Source organism: Convolutriloba macropyga, chromosome 8, assembly GCF_964194025.1.
Source record: "Convolutriloba macropyga chromosome 8, txConMacr16.3, whole genome shotgun sequence".
Classification (NCBI taxonomy): Eukaryota; Metazoa; Xenacoelomorpha; order Acoela; family Convolutidae; genus Convolutriloba; species Convolutriloba macropyga.
Window position 1 is genome coordinate 19,998,188 of NC_134475.1, and position 15,101 is coordinate 20,013,288.

Consider the following 15,101-nt stretch of genomic DNA (forward strand, 5'->3'; position numbering starts at 1 on the left):
ATTTGAGCCCCTCTCCAACCCATCCCAACCCATATCAGTTATCCCCCCTCTGCTAATACGGGTAATTGGGTGCAAAATGACGGAAGTCCATTGTTAAATGTCGTCTTGAGCCTCTATTAACATCACTTTAATTCATCTCAACAATATTATTTTTTATATTCCCACTACCTTCTTTTAGTTAATATAATTTAGCAACTTCTTTCTTTTTAACAGGCAAATAGAAATCTTTCATTTCATTTTTGCTCACTTTAAAATAATGCTTCGATGTGATTGGCTGTGAAATTGACCAATGACTGTTGAGATCAACCGGCAGGATGAAAGGCGGAGAGCAAAGCCCTGAATTTCTTCCTGGCCATCGGATTTTCAGTTGAAATTTCAACCCATCGCCAAGACACAAAAAATATTCTTTCGCTTAATACAATTTACAAAGAATTGTACAATACTATATGTTCATAAACAAAACTTCCCGTAAAAATAAATCATTTTGCTAACGGGTTAAAATTGCCCAATTTTGTGAAAATTCAACGTAGCTTCCTGAATTGTACCTTGTGTGAAATCATTTCGGAGCTTCCTGGCTTTTCCCGCAATTGTCATCTGAGACAAAGGTAAGTTTTCCTTCGTTCTGCTTTTCTTTCTGTTCCTTCCCTGTGCATCCTTCCCAAGCATCCGCGCTTGCTCCCGCTTCGCTTCGAAGGAGCCTTTTGTATGTTCACGTGCGTTCGGAGGCGCGAACACGCGGGCAGGAGCTGCAGAGATCCCGGCCGGATCTTTCGCCAGATCCTGTCTTGAGATCCGCTTGACAGGATGGGGTCAAATTCTGGCATCGAGTGCAAGCGGACATAGCATTATTTGGGGTAGGGGGAGGTATGTGTGCGTGAACAACAATTGTTTCCTATTTCCCGGAAACAATGAATTCCTGAACGTTCGTCTCGTTTTGAACTCAGAAATGGTTTTTGTTTAACAAATTTCTGACCCTTCGAAGTGTTGAAAATCCTATTTTGAGCATATCTGTGACCTAATTCGGATTTAATCCTATTTTATATTTGGAAATGGTATCTACAAAAGTTCGATCTGAGGTAAGTGGTTTTTCAAAGTTTTGGTTCAATGTGTAAGGCTTGCCGAATCAAGGGCAACAAATTTTTTTCCCTCTAACAATTTTCAGCAAAAAACCTTACTAAAAGGTTCATTATTGTTTGAATTTTATCTATTTTTGAGAGTCAAATGACAAAGTTTTCCAAATGAGCAACTTGACATCTTTTTAGTGCCTTCCTCAGTTGTAAATTTTGATAGATTAGGCTGGGATTGATATGAAATCTAAAAACCTTTCAAACTTTGAAACGTTTTACACAAAAAAGCTTTATGGAATCTCATCAGCTGAGGTTCTAAAATATTTAAAAATCAGAATAACAATTTTATTAATAAATGTTTTTTCTTTTGATTTTAAATACAAAACTACTTACTAGACCACCATTGTGAAGAAATAAAGAAAAAAAATTGTTGAACAAATAATGTAAAAGAAACGAAAATTTATCATAATTTTTAATCAACATTTTGACAAAAGTTTTTTCATACGGTTCATCGTTTGTTGTATTATTTTCCATGTATTATTAAAATTTAACGATAAACGGTTCAAGAGGTTATTAAACAACGTACTATATATATATATATATATATATATATATATATATATATATTTATATATATATATATATATATATAAAAACGAAAGGAATTTTTGAGTGGGATAGATTTTCATTACTGAAATGCAAAATTAAAAATTAAATTAAAAGCCTCAACTGATAGAATTTTTTCGAGAAATCTTTCCTAAAAATCGGAACTTAAAGAAATAAACAGGCGCTCAAATGTTGTAAAAAAACAGACCCAAAATTTATTCAAAAGTTTGTTTTTGAGAATCAAATGTTTTGCAATCTCAATGCGCTTCCCCTTTAGTTAAACATGCCTTTAACTGTAAGCAAGTTCTTCAACTGTAATATTGCATCCCATCTTTTCCGATCATTTAACATCCTATCTTTTCCTGTTCGGATATTCATTTCTGTAGTCAGTTATAAATTGCACAAAAATGGCTACAATATTGATCAAAATGTTTTTTATTTGTCGAATACTTATATTTGGTTGTTCCATTTATCACCAAATCAATAAGAGGCAACTATCTATAATGTTTTTCAGTAACAAGATCTAACTCTTTTTCGAAAAAAAAACTTTGTGCCTCTCAAAAATTTAAGCGTTGGTTATCATTTTAATGAAAAAATTTTAAAGACACATTTATTTAAAAATTTTTCGTCGATGTATTGTGAGTTTTCAGTGACACTTCCTATTTTATAATGAAGTAAAAAAACGATAGTTCGATTCTGCTTTTTTTAAAAAAAAATGTACAGAGCTGGATGAGATGTTGTCACAATCCAGTTGTTTAAATTTTTAGCGCAAATTCTTCGATTTTTTTTTCGACTACTTCAATAGATCTGTAAATTTTTGATATACTTTGAAAAGCAACGATCTGAGCAAACTTAAAAATTTCCTAGATTTGGATGCAGATCATGGTTTTTAAAATCAGTTGAAAAATTTTTTATACATAACGTCAAACCAATGTCTGGGGCTTGAATTCAACGCTTGCTTGGAAACAAAAATAGAACTGTAAAACTATAATTTTCTAGAGGTAGAGAAATGTGAGTAGTATCATTAAAAAGCTCGTCCAGCGTAGAAATTGAAACAAAATTTTTTTTTGAATTTCATTTTTTTTCGAGGAGTTATCAAGGATTGAAGTTTTGTGTGAACACGTGATATTTGACATGATTTTGTACACTATTAGTGTAATTTTTTCTTCAAATTATGACATTTTTTATAAAAAAAATTTTGATTCAAAATTAAATTTCACGCCATAAAAGAATGAACTGTAAGTTGCTAATAGACGAAAAGCGTTAAAAAAAAGACTTGTTCTGGTCTCATAGGGAAGTTTACTATCATAAAAATTGGAATTATATTTGAGAGCTCTTTTTTTAGAAAAGTTTTCATATTTTCTTTTGTTTTTTTAAGTCACCTAGAGACTAGTCACTTTTCATACCGAGGTTTTATTAATGACAAACCTGATTTACAGTCTAATGAAGCCTAATGAACAAAAAATTGGACAATCAAGGAATCGCTTTTTTTGGATGTTTTACAATGTTTCGATTGTAAAACCTTCTTTTCTGGAAATTAACCACAAAGAAGATCCTACATTCTATGTCTTCTATTGTATGTTTGAATAGGGTTTTTAATTACCCGTTTATTTCAGCTAAATATTAAGAGCTACTCTTCTGAAACTGGTGGGAATATGGAGGAGTGGAATATACATAACACTCTGCAATTTGCCGATTCTTCAGTTAATACATTGCCAACTATTGATTGTTTCTAGTCGAGAGATTACCTCCCAAAAGTTTTGGGTTTGATGTGCCGACTTTGTATGCCTTAACTGAGAACCTCTTACTTCCACAACCTGCATAAAATTTCAAAAGTTTATTAAGAAACTTGATCCTGAAACAAAAAATCAATTCAGAAGAAACATTATATTTATCCTGCATATTTATCTTGTCTCCGATTTAGTTCACCAAAAGGATAAAAAGAAAACTGAATTTCAAATTGAGCTAATTATAGAAAACAACTCTTTAAACCTCATTTTTTTCTGTAATTTTGTCCATAGGCTCTTAATTTTTGCATAAAAGCGTATCAAATATAGTTTAAAATTTAAAAGATTTCCCACCCAACAAATTAGATTCATTTGAAAGGAGAGAATTGTCATTTGTCTCGCATTTGTTTCTTTTTCCCAACAAGATGACCGAACAATGTGAACAACTTAGTTGTTCATTTCCCAGCGAATGGGTATGGATTCTATTTACAAGATAAGAGGACTATTTACACGTCTTATCAACTGGGAAAATTATTTATTGTGATTGAATTGCATCTATTGAAAAAGGGTAAAAAATTGTAATGTTATGTTTACTCCTATATGCTCACGAAATAAAAACTTCTGTAGAGGCGCATCAATGCTAAAAGTCAATGCCCAACTGTATGATCTAATTTTTGTAATTGACAATTAACGTAAAAGTACATTTTAATTATAGAACCCATACCATATCACAGTTAAACTGTGACGATTAACTTGTATGATCTTGGAAGATTTTTGATTTTAACGCTTATCTTGCATTATCCGAGATCCGCGACTGTTATTTGTGTCTTACGGCCAGAGGCAAAAACTGCTTCGACAGAGAAAAGTATACTGATAGAACTTTGAACCGCATAAAATCTTTATTTACAAAAAAGGGGTCATCTTTAGTGGGTTTTTGCTTTTTCATCACTTCTACGAATGAACAATAACGCTCAAGATTGCTCTTCAAGCAACAATTCTCACTAACTTAGCATAGAGAGATTGATTACCGTTGTATCTCTAAATACAACGTAACTCTATACCTTGGGAGCGATTTGTTCACTGTCATAAAAACCTCGCCAAACTTTTTACAATTCTCTTTTTATGAATGGAATGTTAAACAGCGATTGGTATTAAGTTACCCCTAAAGACAATCAACTAACAATCTGTTCACGTCAGAATGCTCTTTGATTGACAGTTTTGGTATAAAATGACTCTTATGAATTGCCGTTAAATATCATTTTACTCTTCGATTAAAACAAGACTACACGGGCTCAGGTGTTAATGAAAATTGAAATTGTATTTCACCACGGGTGAAATATTTAAGCTACTCAAATATAGGTACTTTAAACTTTCATGATCAATTTTAAGTTTAGATAATCTCTTTTGTTAATCATGTGGGCCTATTCAAAATCAAAATCTTCACCATTCTTATTAGTACTCGAACAATTGAATTAGCTGTTATTTCCAAAAAAAAAAAACAAAAGAATGACTGCAAACTCAAAAAAAATCATCTTTGGTTATGACTACATAACTACCCAGGTCGAAAACTAAATGTTAATTTGTAGGACTTGCAAGTTTCTCGCAAGTTCTTACAAGGCGATGCATAGACTTGCAAGCTTTTCTTCCAAATATTTCCAAATTCCTACAAATTAACCATTCGACTTAAAACATATGTTCTTACATAAGCTCATAGAATATAAATTCTTGCAAGATAACTAATCTGCTATAAATTATAGCAAAAAACACTAAAACGTCGCAAAATATGAATTTAAACACGTGTTTAAAAACGACAAATTAGGAATCCGAAAAAATATAAACTGAAATCACAAGATTTTAAAATGATATAAAAAAGGAAGGGTAAATTAATTATTTTGAGAAAAATGCTGGCATATGATGGCACTTCAATCAAAGTCAAAAAAAAAGTGCAAAATTTTACAACAATAAATCAAAAAAACAATCACGAAGAAGCTAATTATGATCAACTATTCATTAATTGAATTGGAAAAGGACTCCTTGAGTTGACAAATTTTAGCAGTTACCGTTTTGTCAACATAGATCCAATTTTATTATGTTATCCAAACTGTGCAACTAACTCCCCGTACTTTCTATAGTAAATGACAGAATGTTGAAATTAATTACCCATTAAAAATTGAGCTTGACAGCAACTAATATGTAAGAAAATTACAATTAGGCCGTTCGAACTGCAAGTTCTTTGCAGTAAACTATTCCACTTGCAGGTTGTTAAAACTTAACCACCTAATTGCAGAAACTTGCAAGCTTCTACCAATGAAATTGGTATCGACACGAATTGTTATTTTCTTATCTCTTATTCAATGAAGAACAGAAAAGAAAGAGGTCCTTTATAGGTCTCAGTAAAAGCGTAGAGGAAAAAAGAATTAGTTTGACAAATTTTGATTCTCGGCAAGAATAATTGAAAGAGAGCATGTTAGAATTTTATGAAATTTGTTTACAATTTACAAAATTTCCTCATATTACTCAGGAAGAAGCGTATATTATTTCAGATATGTGAAGTTAGACAAAGAATACAAGGGCCCCGATTTGTTTTCTTCGAGTCTTTGGTTTATAAATGAAGTAAATTGTCTATATATTTGGTTTGGAAACGCAAGAAACCATTTGTTTGTGGGCTCAAAAAAACAACTTGAGAAATTGTACTTCTATACTTCGTTTTCTGAGTATCATATCGGAATTCAACAAATGTGATGCGATGGTTTGAATCGTTACCATTGATCACGTTTACTGCTACACTGAAACATGGAAAATGAACAGAAGTTCAAAAACTGCGCAATTAGATTTTTTAATGAGCCGCAAGTAAAATCAACACACTCTGAACACACTCTGAAGAATGAAAGTATAAGTGAAGTTGATGGATTAACAACTCATCATAATTCTCATTCAGAAAAATAAGAAAAAAAAACATTTCAAAGCAAATATAACTGCAATTTTGTTCGTTTCTAACTAAAAATAGCTACCAATTGTCTTGCGCCCAACATAATGGATTGTTCTGAGCTGAAATTTTAAATTGATCTGATTAAACAAACAATTCTGACAAAGCGAAGAACCCAAAAAATCCAAAATTTTTTTGACGTTTAAAATCAGTATTGTCGATATTTTTTTAAGAAGCCTGACTCTGCGGCTATACCCTTGGGAAAAACAACAGGCAGAAGAATCCGTGATCAAACACTCCAAGACGCAGCTGTCCGAAAAATAATTACTTCCAGAAAAACAGTCTTGTATAAATTAGTCTCTAGAAAGCAAACTAAATAGTTTCAAATAATTATCTAATCAGGTGTTTGTTTTATTAATTTCGCCTAGAACTCTTTGAATTAATCAAATTTAGATCAATTAAATACACTTCAAATTAAAGCACTTTGTCGGATTGTTATATAGCACATTTTTTGTTTTTTATTTATATAACTTTCGTGTGTGCTAATTATTAGATCCAAATTTAGTTTTTGCTGTTTTCTAAGATTTTGAGTTTTCCACCGTTCAAATGAACTGTATCTAATTGTCTTATGGCCGATCAACTTCAGATCGATCAGTTTTTGCAGATCAATTTCTCTTGTGTCAATTCATATGTTATGACAATTCTTAGGATCTATCTGCTAAATTTAGCTGCAACTTAAAACTTCATATAATAAATGACATAAAATTGAACCGAACATAAAATCACCATATCCCTCGAAAAAAGTGTCAATTTTCATGAATATTTTAATTGGCAGAAAACACAAAACACAGGAAGATAAAAACAAAAATATCAATTCAATGGTACTTCTCAAAAACCAAATGGCGAAATGAAATTGATCCTTGGTTGTTTAAAGGAACTGGCTTGGTCAAAGGATTTTATTAGGTGATGATTAATTTTTGGTGATGACTATTTCATTTGTTCATTTTGCAGGAACGGAAACAAACTCAAAAGCAATGCTGCAGCAATCATCGGAAGAGGGGAAGGCTGAAACGGTCGTCGGATCTACTTCTGAAATCGGCCAATCAGGATTTAGCGTCCCAGCAAAACTTCAGATAAACGAATCAATTGATGAACCAGACCAGAGCTATCAGGGCGACAGATTTAACCCTAAAACTCGGCCAGAAAACATGCCTGGGTTAATTGATAAATCGACTTCATCCGCTCTCAAAACGGACCAGAACGAGGTCAACCATTTTTGGGATTACCAGTCGATGGTAGCGGGTTCAAACCCAACCGACTCCAGTAAGTTTTTGACCTCAATTATGACAACAGCGCCCGTTCAGTACCTGCCGGTGGCGGCCTTGGTGACCCCAATATCGGAAAATCTAGGGAAGCATTCGATTGGCGAAATACCCACTGTTTTCCACCAGGATGGAGCCCTGCGAGAAAGTGGACTAATAGGCGGTCGGGCAGCTGGTGATGATGCTCTGGGTGTGCACAGAAACTCAGCTGTTGATTCATTTGCTCATTTACGTTAGTTCCCATGTCATGTCAATTAAACCTTAATTGTTCCTATTTCATTCACGGCACCTCTGTCCCCTTCCGCCCTGTCTAACCCTAACCCCCAACCCACCCCTCCCGCACATCCCAATGCTAAAAATTAGTACGTATAAGAAATTACTTAAGAAAGAAATAACGAGGTAATCTTGAGAAGTGCTTGTGATGTCATAGCAAATTTGATTATTTCAAGTTTATTCTTTCTTTTCCTTTAAAAGTTATATTGATATTCTGAGAGGGCTTTAAACTGGGGATGTTTTAATGGATGTGTTACGCTTATTTACAAAGTAAAATATATGAAATCGAGTTAGTTTATAGCAAAAGACTTTCAAAGTTTCAAAGACTTTTCCTTGATGATCAATGTGACGACCCCACCTTTTTGAGTTGAGAAAAATGTTTTCAATATTTTCATACAAAGACCTTCATTCCATTTTTTGTTAACCCTCTCTGCATATTAGATTTTGTTGTTCGATTTCTGAAGACAATTTGTTTTTTCTTCTTTGAGAATGTCAATTATAAAGCGGAGTTGCCTTATTGAGCTAGCTGTTAATGATCAATACATTAGCGATTCTTTCAAGTAATTAGCATTTCGCCCGCGACTTTTCTATCGATTTAAAGAGAAATTCAATGACTTCGCTACGTGAACAAAAATGACCACTATTTTCGTGCATTTAGGAATAAACAAACTGACTCATTATTTACTCAAAGTATAGGAGCTCCAAAATTTTTTCTCCTGAAATTTCTTTTAAATGCTCATCAGTTGACTAAAGAAGATTATGCGATCATTTGTATTTTTCATCACAAAACTTGAAATGATTCGATTTCAAATTTTCAATATGAGCGCTGCCATTCTGCCGCTGTTAATTTTGCCCAATCGTTTAAAAATTATGGCATGTGTAATCTATTGCTTGAGAATCATCTTTAATAATAATAATTGTCATTTAATCGATGCACGCACTCATTAGAAACATCATGTAGCGAGTTGAATAGTATTTATAGAGTTATATCTAAATAATAACTATTGCAAGTTATGAGCATCATGTGTTTAATACGTAGCTCGTATAATTGTGTCCAGAATTCAAGATCAGCTTTTAGTCTCCAAGGATTTGAGAAGGATAGAATAATTGGAATATTAGTCGTGTGTTGATGTGTAATTAGATTTCTAACCGTCGGGAAAATATTTACAGAGCAACTGCTAATGGAATCAACAACATCAACAGAACACTTTGATGCTTGTTAATTGGATTTGAGTGGAAATTCTAACCCCTCTCTTAATTGTTATCGGAAACTGGTTGCTACAGAAAAGTTATTTTTATGTTTTCAGAGGAAAAACTGAAATATAAGAGCGATATTTGACAGTAGTAAGTAGTAAATGTTTTTGATAGCATTTTGTCGTCTATTTTGTCTCGAACCCCCCACCACCAACCCACGGCAGCAAACTTGAACGCTTCACCTTTCCCTCGAAGGGTTTGGATAATCATGAACAGTTTTTACCCTATTAACGTATTACCCTTTTACATGAAGGGTTCATAAACAGCACAAAAGGAGGGTTACATTATATGTTCATCACACTTGTGATTTTCATCTTAGGGTGAGAAGTATCTTAAAAATGATATAAGCTATCGATATGAGAAATTTTCTAAAATTGTTTATGCAAAGTTGAATATTGTTCACCTTTACTTTTTGTTAAATTACATGGAAAATTTCAATGAAGTACAATTGTTGGAAAAATACTATAGTCATTTTAAATTGTTTTTTTATTGTACTAAAAATGTCATGTTTAAAAATATCAGTGTAAACTTTAATGCTTTTGACTCAACTTAAAGAAACACGATATGTGATATGATTTGGTACGTGAAATCAGGCCTACCAAGTGTAAACTTTTTAACAATAATGTTATTGGGCCTAGAAACTGCGTTTTCGAGCAATAGGCAGAAATCCTCATGTTTACGCTTCAGTTGTCTTGGACATAGTTTATTTTTGTGCCAGAACAGCGGTTTAACGAGGAGCATAATAAAATTGTTCATAACGTTTTTTTTTTTTCAAAAAATTCTGTTTTAGCAAAATTTTCTGAGGTTTGTACTAGTCGGCAAACTTAGTTCAAAGAAATTGGTCCCCTTGGCCTGAAAAAGTGATAGTCAATAAACTGAACTTGAAATGTTATTACGTAATATATTATCAACTGCCAATGTGATCATCTGTTTCTCTTTTAGATTCTTCTACTAAAGCTGCCTATAGTAATAATAAGTAGAACAATGTATGTACATTGTAGTGGGAGGAGAAAACACGTATTGTTAGCTTTTTGTAGGTTTTCATTTTAAATTTTATCGAATTTGAATAATAAGTCAAAAGGACAATCTGCAGTGTTTAAATTTGCAAAAATCAGCTATCGATAACTTTATTAATATTCAAATTTTGATCCTAAAGCTACAGTGCTCTTGAAACAAACCACCAAATCGAGATAATGATTATATTCTACAAATTCTCATGGCAACTGGAAGCAACAATTCATATGCAAAAAATGGATGGTGTGTGAAAAAAGCAACTTCGTTTTGGAAACATTGTGTCCAGAAATGGTCGGCTTTAAGAAGTGCAGATAAAAAAATTTGCTTGTTCAGATATTTATTACATGACAAAACGGATAAAAGCGCGCATAAAAACGTTGTGGACCGGACTTCAGATTGATCAGAAGGTTTCAATTCTTAAAAGTTTGTAAATCAAATCAATTTTTTCTTCAGAGGAATACTTGGCTCGAATTTTTTGTTGTTATAGGTCACTTTAAGATATGGAAAGAACTGTTGTTTAACGTATATAATGTTGTTAAATCATCTAAGAACGCTGAAAATTGATAGCCACATACACCGATCAGAGAATTTGAACTCTTCCTTTTTTGTTTTAGGATTTTCGGTTTTTTTTGCGCAGTTAGCTCCTTTATTTTTTTACAGAAAAAGAAACTCGAAACACAATTAATGATCTCTGTATCTTGCAAGGCTTTGCAAAAAGTTATTCAAAAATTTCAATAATGTAAAGCTGACTTCTGGCTAATTAGCTTCTTCAATTTTCTAAATATAAAAAATAAACCTAATAAATTAAAAGATTATGAACGTGTGGATATGTGTATATGTTTTGTCTGCTTGAAAAATCGAGAAAATCAAAACCTTGGAAAATTTAAGCTTCATTTTTTATAGCCCGCGTTGGGTTACCATGAGTTCTTATCGGTAGATCATCGGTGTTTGAAATTCATTGCGCAAAAATTGACACATCGAAAAACCCGGGTTGGTATAAAGATCCAATTCCCCAGACGGGCGGAAAATAATCAGTTTGTAACATTTTTAGGTGATTCGTTTCATCATTCTCAGCTAGATGTTACAGCTGCCACCGGCAAGGATATCTCCCCAGTGGGTGGCCCTGCTGTAAACATTAGCCCTGCTGCTGTCGGCATCACTGGAACAGGCAGAGGGGTCATCTCCTCCCCCTCCCCCACAACCCCCCTCAAACCCACGTCCACTGCATTGCACAACTTGGCACAAGTCACACCAGCGCCTCCTAGGTAGAGTAAAAGAATATGAAATTTGAAAGTTTTTTTTAAATGCTGAGCAACGCAGAGCTGGTACATTCCTTAACCAAAAAACTTTGTCCGTCGAAAGTGTCGGATTTGAGAAACACATCATAGGATGTAGCTGGAGGTGTGGTAAAACCGCAGAAACAATATAAGTTGAATTTTTCAGAATACCTTTCAAACATATGAATTAAACGGCCTAACGCGGGCAGCCTGCAGGCACCGCAATTTTGGGCACTTATTTCGGCAATTTTTTTTACAAAACATTAGTCCTACTCATCCGGAAAAAAGTGGAAACTTATCTAAAATCGGAATTTTGATACCATTTCGAAAAACAGTTACTTGATAAAGTAATTTTGTGTCAGTTAGACAAAATATAACTGCCATATAACTATTTCTGCCATAAGTTAATAGCTGTGTTTGTTTAGAGAGCAGCACCCCACTCTGTACCAGAGGAGAGGAAGTCTCCAATTGTGGCAGTTCCTGGTTGCCCTTCTGGAAGACCCTGCCAATGCCACCTGCATCGCATGGACTGGAAGGGGTCTCGAGTTCAAACTCACCGAGCCAGAGGAGGTCAGTTGGCTGCAAAAAATTGATGGATAAATATTTTGAATAACAATTATGGAGCGCTTATGAAAAATAGAGCGCTTATGGAGCGCTTATGAGTTCAGATGTTGTCGCTCACTAATTTGCTTGCATTTTTGAACGTGATCTGTTTGCAGACATTTTTTTGATATTTTAGACCAAACGATGATATAAACATTCCGAGCTGTTATCTTTTTGAGACCTAACCGTTTAAAAAGTGTTTGCTCCCGATCGGGCGTTAGAAACATTAACAGATGTAATAGACTGAAATTGGTGATAACCTAGAAGCTCTTAATTTCCAATCTTCTTAATTATATAATTAACTTCTTACGCCAACTTATCAAAAAAATTAACTTCCTATAAGTATTTGAAAATCTATTATCTTAATTTCCCTCCAACTTAATATTGTATTCCAAATTGAATAAATTTATTCAATTTGAATGCAAAAAAAACTTGCTTTTGGTACTGAAAACAAAACTGCTTTGTTATAGAAAAGTTTACTTTTGCTTTTGAACAAAAAATTTATTTTGTTAATGAAGAATATACCTTTGTTATATTCAGGTTGCACGAAGGTGGGGAATCCAGAAGAACAGACCAGCTATGAACTATGACAAATTGAGCCGATCACTCCGGTACTATTACGAAAAAGGCATTATGCAGAAAGTAGCCGGCGAGCGCTACGTTTACAAGTTCGTCTGTGACCCCGAAGCTCTCTTCACAATGGCATTCCCCGAAAACATCCGACCCTTGCTCAAAGCTGAAGTTAAAAACCCACCCCCTCCCCCTTTAACCGCTGCTTCGCCCGCTGTTCTGACGTCATTCTGCCAACTTCCTGGCGCTCCAGGAGGCTACTACCAAGGAAAAGGGTTCTACACCGGCCACCCTTCCGCAGCCGGCTATGTATTGACCCACAACCCTCAAAGCCACATGTTCGGATCGCGAGGTACCGGGGCGCCGAGTGGTTTGGAGTTTTATGACCCGTTTGGGTACTCGAATACCACGCCGATGTTTTCAGCGAGTAAAAATGTCTCGACATCATCACCGACTGCAGCTGCATTCTTCGGATCAGTTTCAAGCAATCCGGCACTTATGCCGACTACTCCGGTTGCAACGTCACTGGCTGGAAAAGACGCAGCATCTAGTTTCTTTTGCTGATTCCCTCAAAAATTTTGGAAGTGAAAATGAATTCTACGCAAATTTAACTTGTTTGTAGCCTATATCAATAACTTAAACAATTTAAGAAGTTTTATTTTTGTATAAAAATGTTGAATGAATTGTTGGAAAAGATTGCTTTTTGATATTTTACCAACAATTAATTACATCATCATAGGTGGCTGGCTGGCTGTTGATGAAAACTGCCTAGGTACAATTCAGCTTAGATGCTAAGTTAATGTCACAGTCTTGGTAGTTTTTTTTGGTTTGAGCAATTTCTGCTGCTGCTGTTGAGGTTCAGACATGGCAAAACTACATTGATGAAATGCTCGGAAGCCTTCCCACGTTGAGGGGCTCGTTGATGGTCACACTCATCCACGTTTTTAAACCGAACAATACGAATAAAGCCATGTACACAAAGATCTGCCAAAATCACATTTTATCTAATTTTTAAGAATTTGCTTAAGGATTATGAAAAGCTCTGTTATAATCAATTCGAATTTTTCTCAACCTAATGGTCTCAAACTTTTTGAAAACATGGCTTCTTGAAAAATAATTAAAAGTTTTATGCTGTCATCTTTGCGTGTTTGACCTAACTGTGACCCCGAATGGCAAATATATAAAGAACTTTCTGGCAAGTAGCAGGTTGTGTTTTTGTGGAGACCCTATGGTGGGGTTTGGAAGCAAACGAATGTATACTCCATTTGCAACACATCTAAGAGCTGCTAGGAGTTGCTTGAATTATGATGCAAGATCTGAGATTAATTGCTTTTTCCATGAATTTTTAACAAAAAAATTTTAAAATAAGAAAAAATCAGACATTAGTGAAGAACAAGCAAATGCCTCCTTAAAGTTCAAAATATAGGTGTTATTAACGAGGGAGTGTAATGAGCACCTCTGCATTTTTAAGTGTCTGATTTTAAGGCGCATCTTGCTTATCATAGGGCAAATTGAAGTCAGAGAACATCCAGGTAAAGCCTTGACCTTCGAAAAGACTAAAAAGTCTAGTGTGCGTTTTTTCGACCAAAACATCGTTGAGCTTCCTAATTAAAGTCGACAAAAACTCTTTTCATGAAAGTTTTGTATTAAGCATGGTTTCAGAGGCATTTTGGTGTGATCATTTTTTTTCAAGGATCGAGAGATAGTTTTTTTATAGTCAGTCCAACCAAAAATCATTGGTTGAGCAAAGGTCTTTCTATAAATCTGATTTATTGCTAGTGCTGCATAGTTATTTATATATATATATATATATATATATATATATTTATATATATATATATATTCTGCTTCTGTATCTACTGTATATACTGTATCTACGATTCTCGCGTTGATTGAATACAGAAAAGCATACTACACCGTATGGAGACATGCCCTGCTGTGGAAGTTGACCAAAAAAAGCTTCAGTCAGCAGATGAGTGGCAGGTGCAGCGGATCCAAAGCTGATTAACCAACCGCCTCGCTTGCTTATGTCAAGGATGCCCAAGGATCAGTCATCAGCCCCTTCTTATTCTTGATCTGCAAAGACAAAATGAAAGTAGGATTAGAAGAACATGTACACTTGAGCCTCTTCGCCAATGATGTTGCTGGCTATGACCCAAAACCAAGATATCGGATTTGCAAGGCATAAAGTGCAGCGAGCACTTGACCATGTTAATGAATAGAGCCTCAAAGCAAAACTCTCCATTTTTGAGAAAAGAAATGCAGCTTTTTTCTACCAACACAAAGGAAAGCAAACAGGAACTGAACTTGTGCATTGGCGGAACGAGAGCGAAACAAACAGAGAATCCGAATTTGCTGGGCGTTGCATCTGACAGACAACTAAGCTTCAACACACATTTTAGAGATGTTACGAAGTAGGTAGTCAATCGAAGCAGAGTTCTCTACGCTATCGCAGGAACTGA

At 34.4% G+C, this 15,101-nt stretch overlaps 1 protein-coding gene across 3 annotated transcripts; it reads left to right on the forward strand.

Moving 5' to 3' along the window:
* Positions 1–401: 401 nt before the first annotated feature.
* On the forward strand, positions 402–13,333 carry LOC142343993 (uncharacterized). Of its 3 annotated transcripts, none has more exons than XM_075395420.1 (5): positions 402–605; positions 7,338–7,880; positions 11,241–11,454; positions 11,892–12,036; positions 12,610–13,333. In XM_075395420.1, the coding sequence occupies exons 2-5, from the start codon at positions 7,361–7,363 to the stop codon at positions 13,201–13,203; spliced, it is 1,473 nt and encodes a 490-aa protein (XP_075251535.1). In that variant the 5' UTR covers positions 402–605; positions 7,338–7,360; the 3' UTR covers positions 13,204–13,333. The 3 variants fall into 3 exon arrangements, with proteins under 3 accessions (XP_075251535.1, XP_075251536.1, XP_075251537.1); XM_075395421.1 differs by lacking the exon at positions 402–605 and adding an exon at positions 938–1,076; XM_075395422.1 differs by lacking the exon at positions 402–605 and adding an exon at positions 3,299–3,376.
* Positions 13,334–15,101: the final 1,768 nt, after the last annotated feature.

Excerpts from the sequence above, each read along its gene's own strand:
- LOC142343993 (XM_075395420.1), top strand. The coding sequence starts at position 7,361 with ATGCTGCAGCAATCATCGGAAGAGGGGAAGGCTGAAACGGTCGTCGGA. Across the intron at positions 7,881-11,240 it reads TGATTCATTTGCTCATTTAC|GTGATTCGTTTCATCATTCT; the intron begins GTTAGTTCCCAT and ends TAACATTTTTAG. Across the intron at positions 11,455-11,891 it reads GTCACACCAGCGCCTCCTAG|AGAGCAGCACCCCACTCTGT; the intron begins GTAGAGTAAAAG and ends GTGTTTGTTTAG.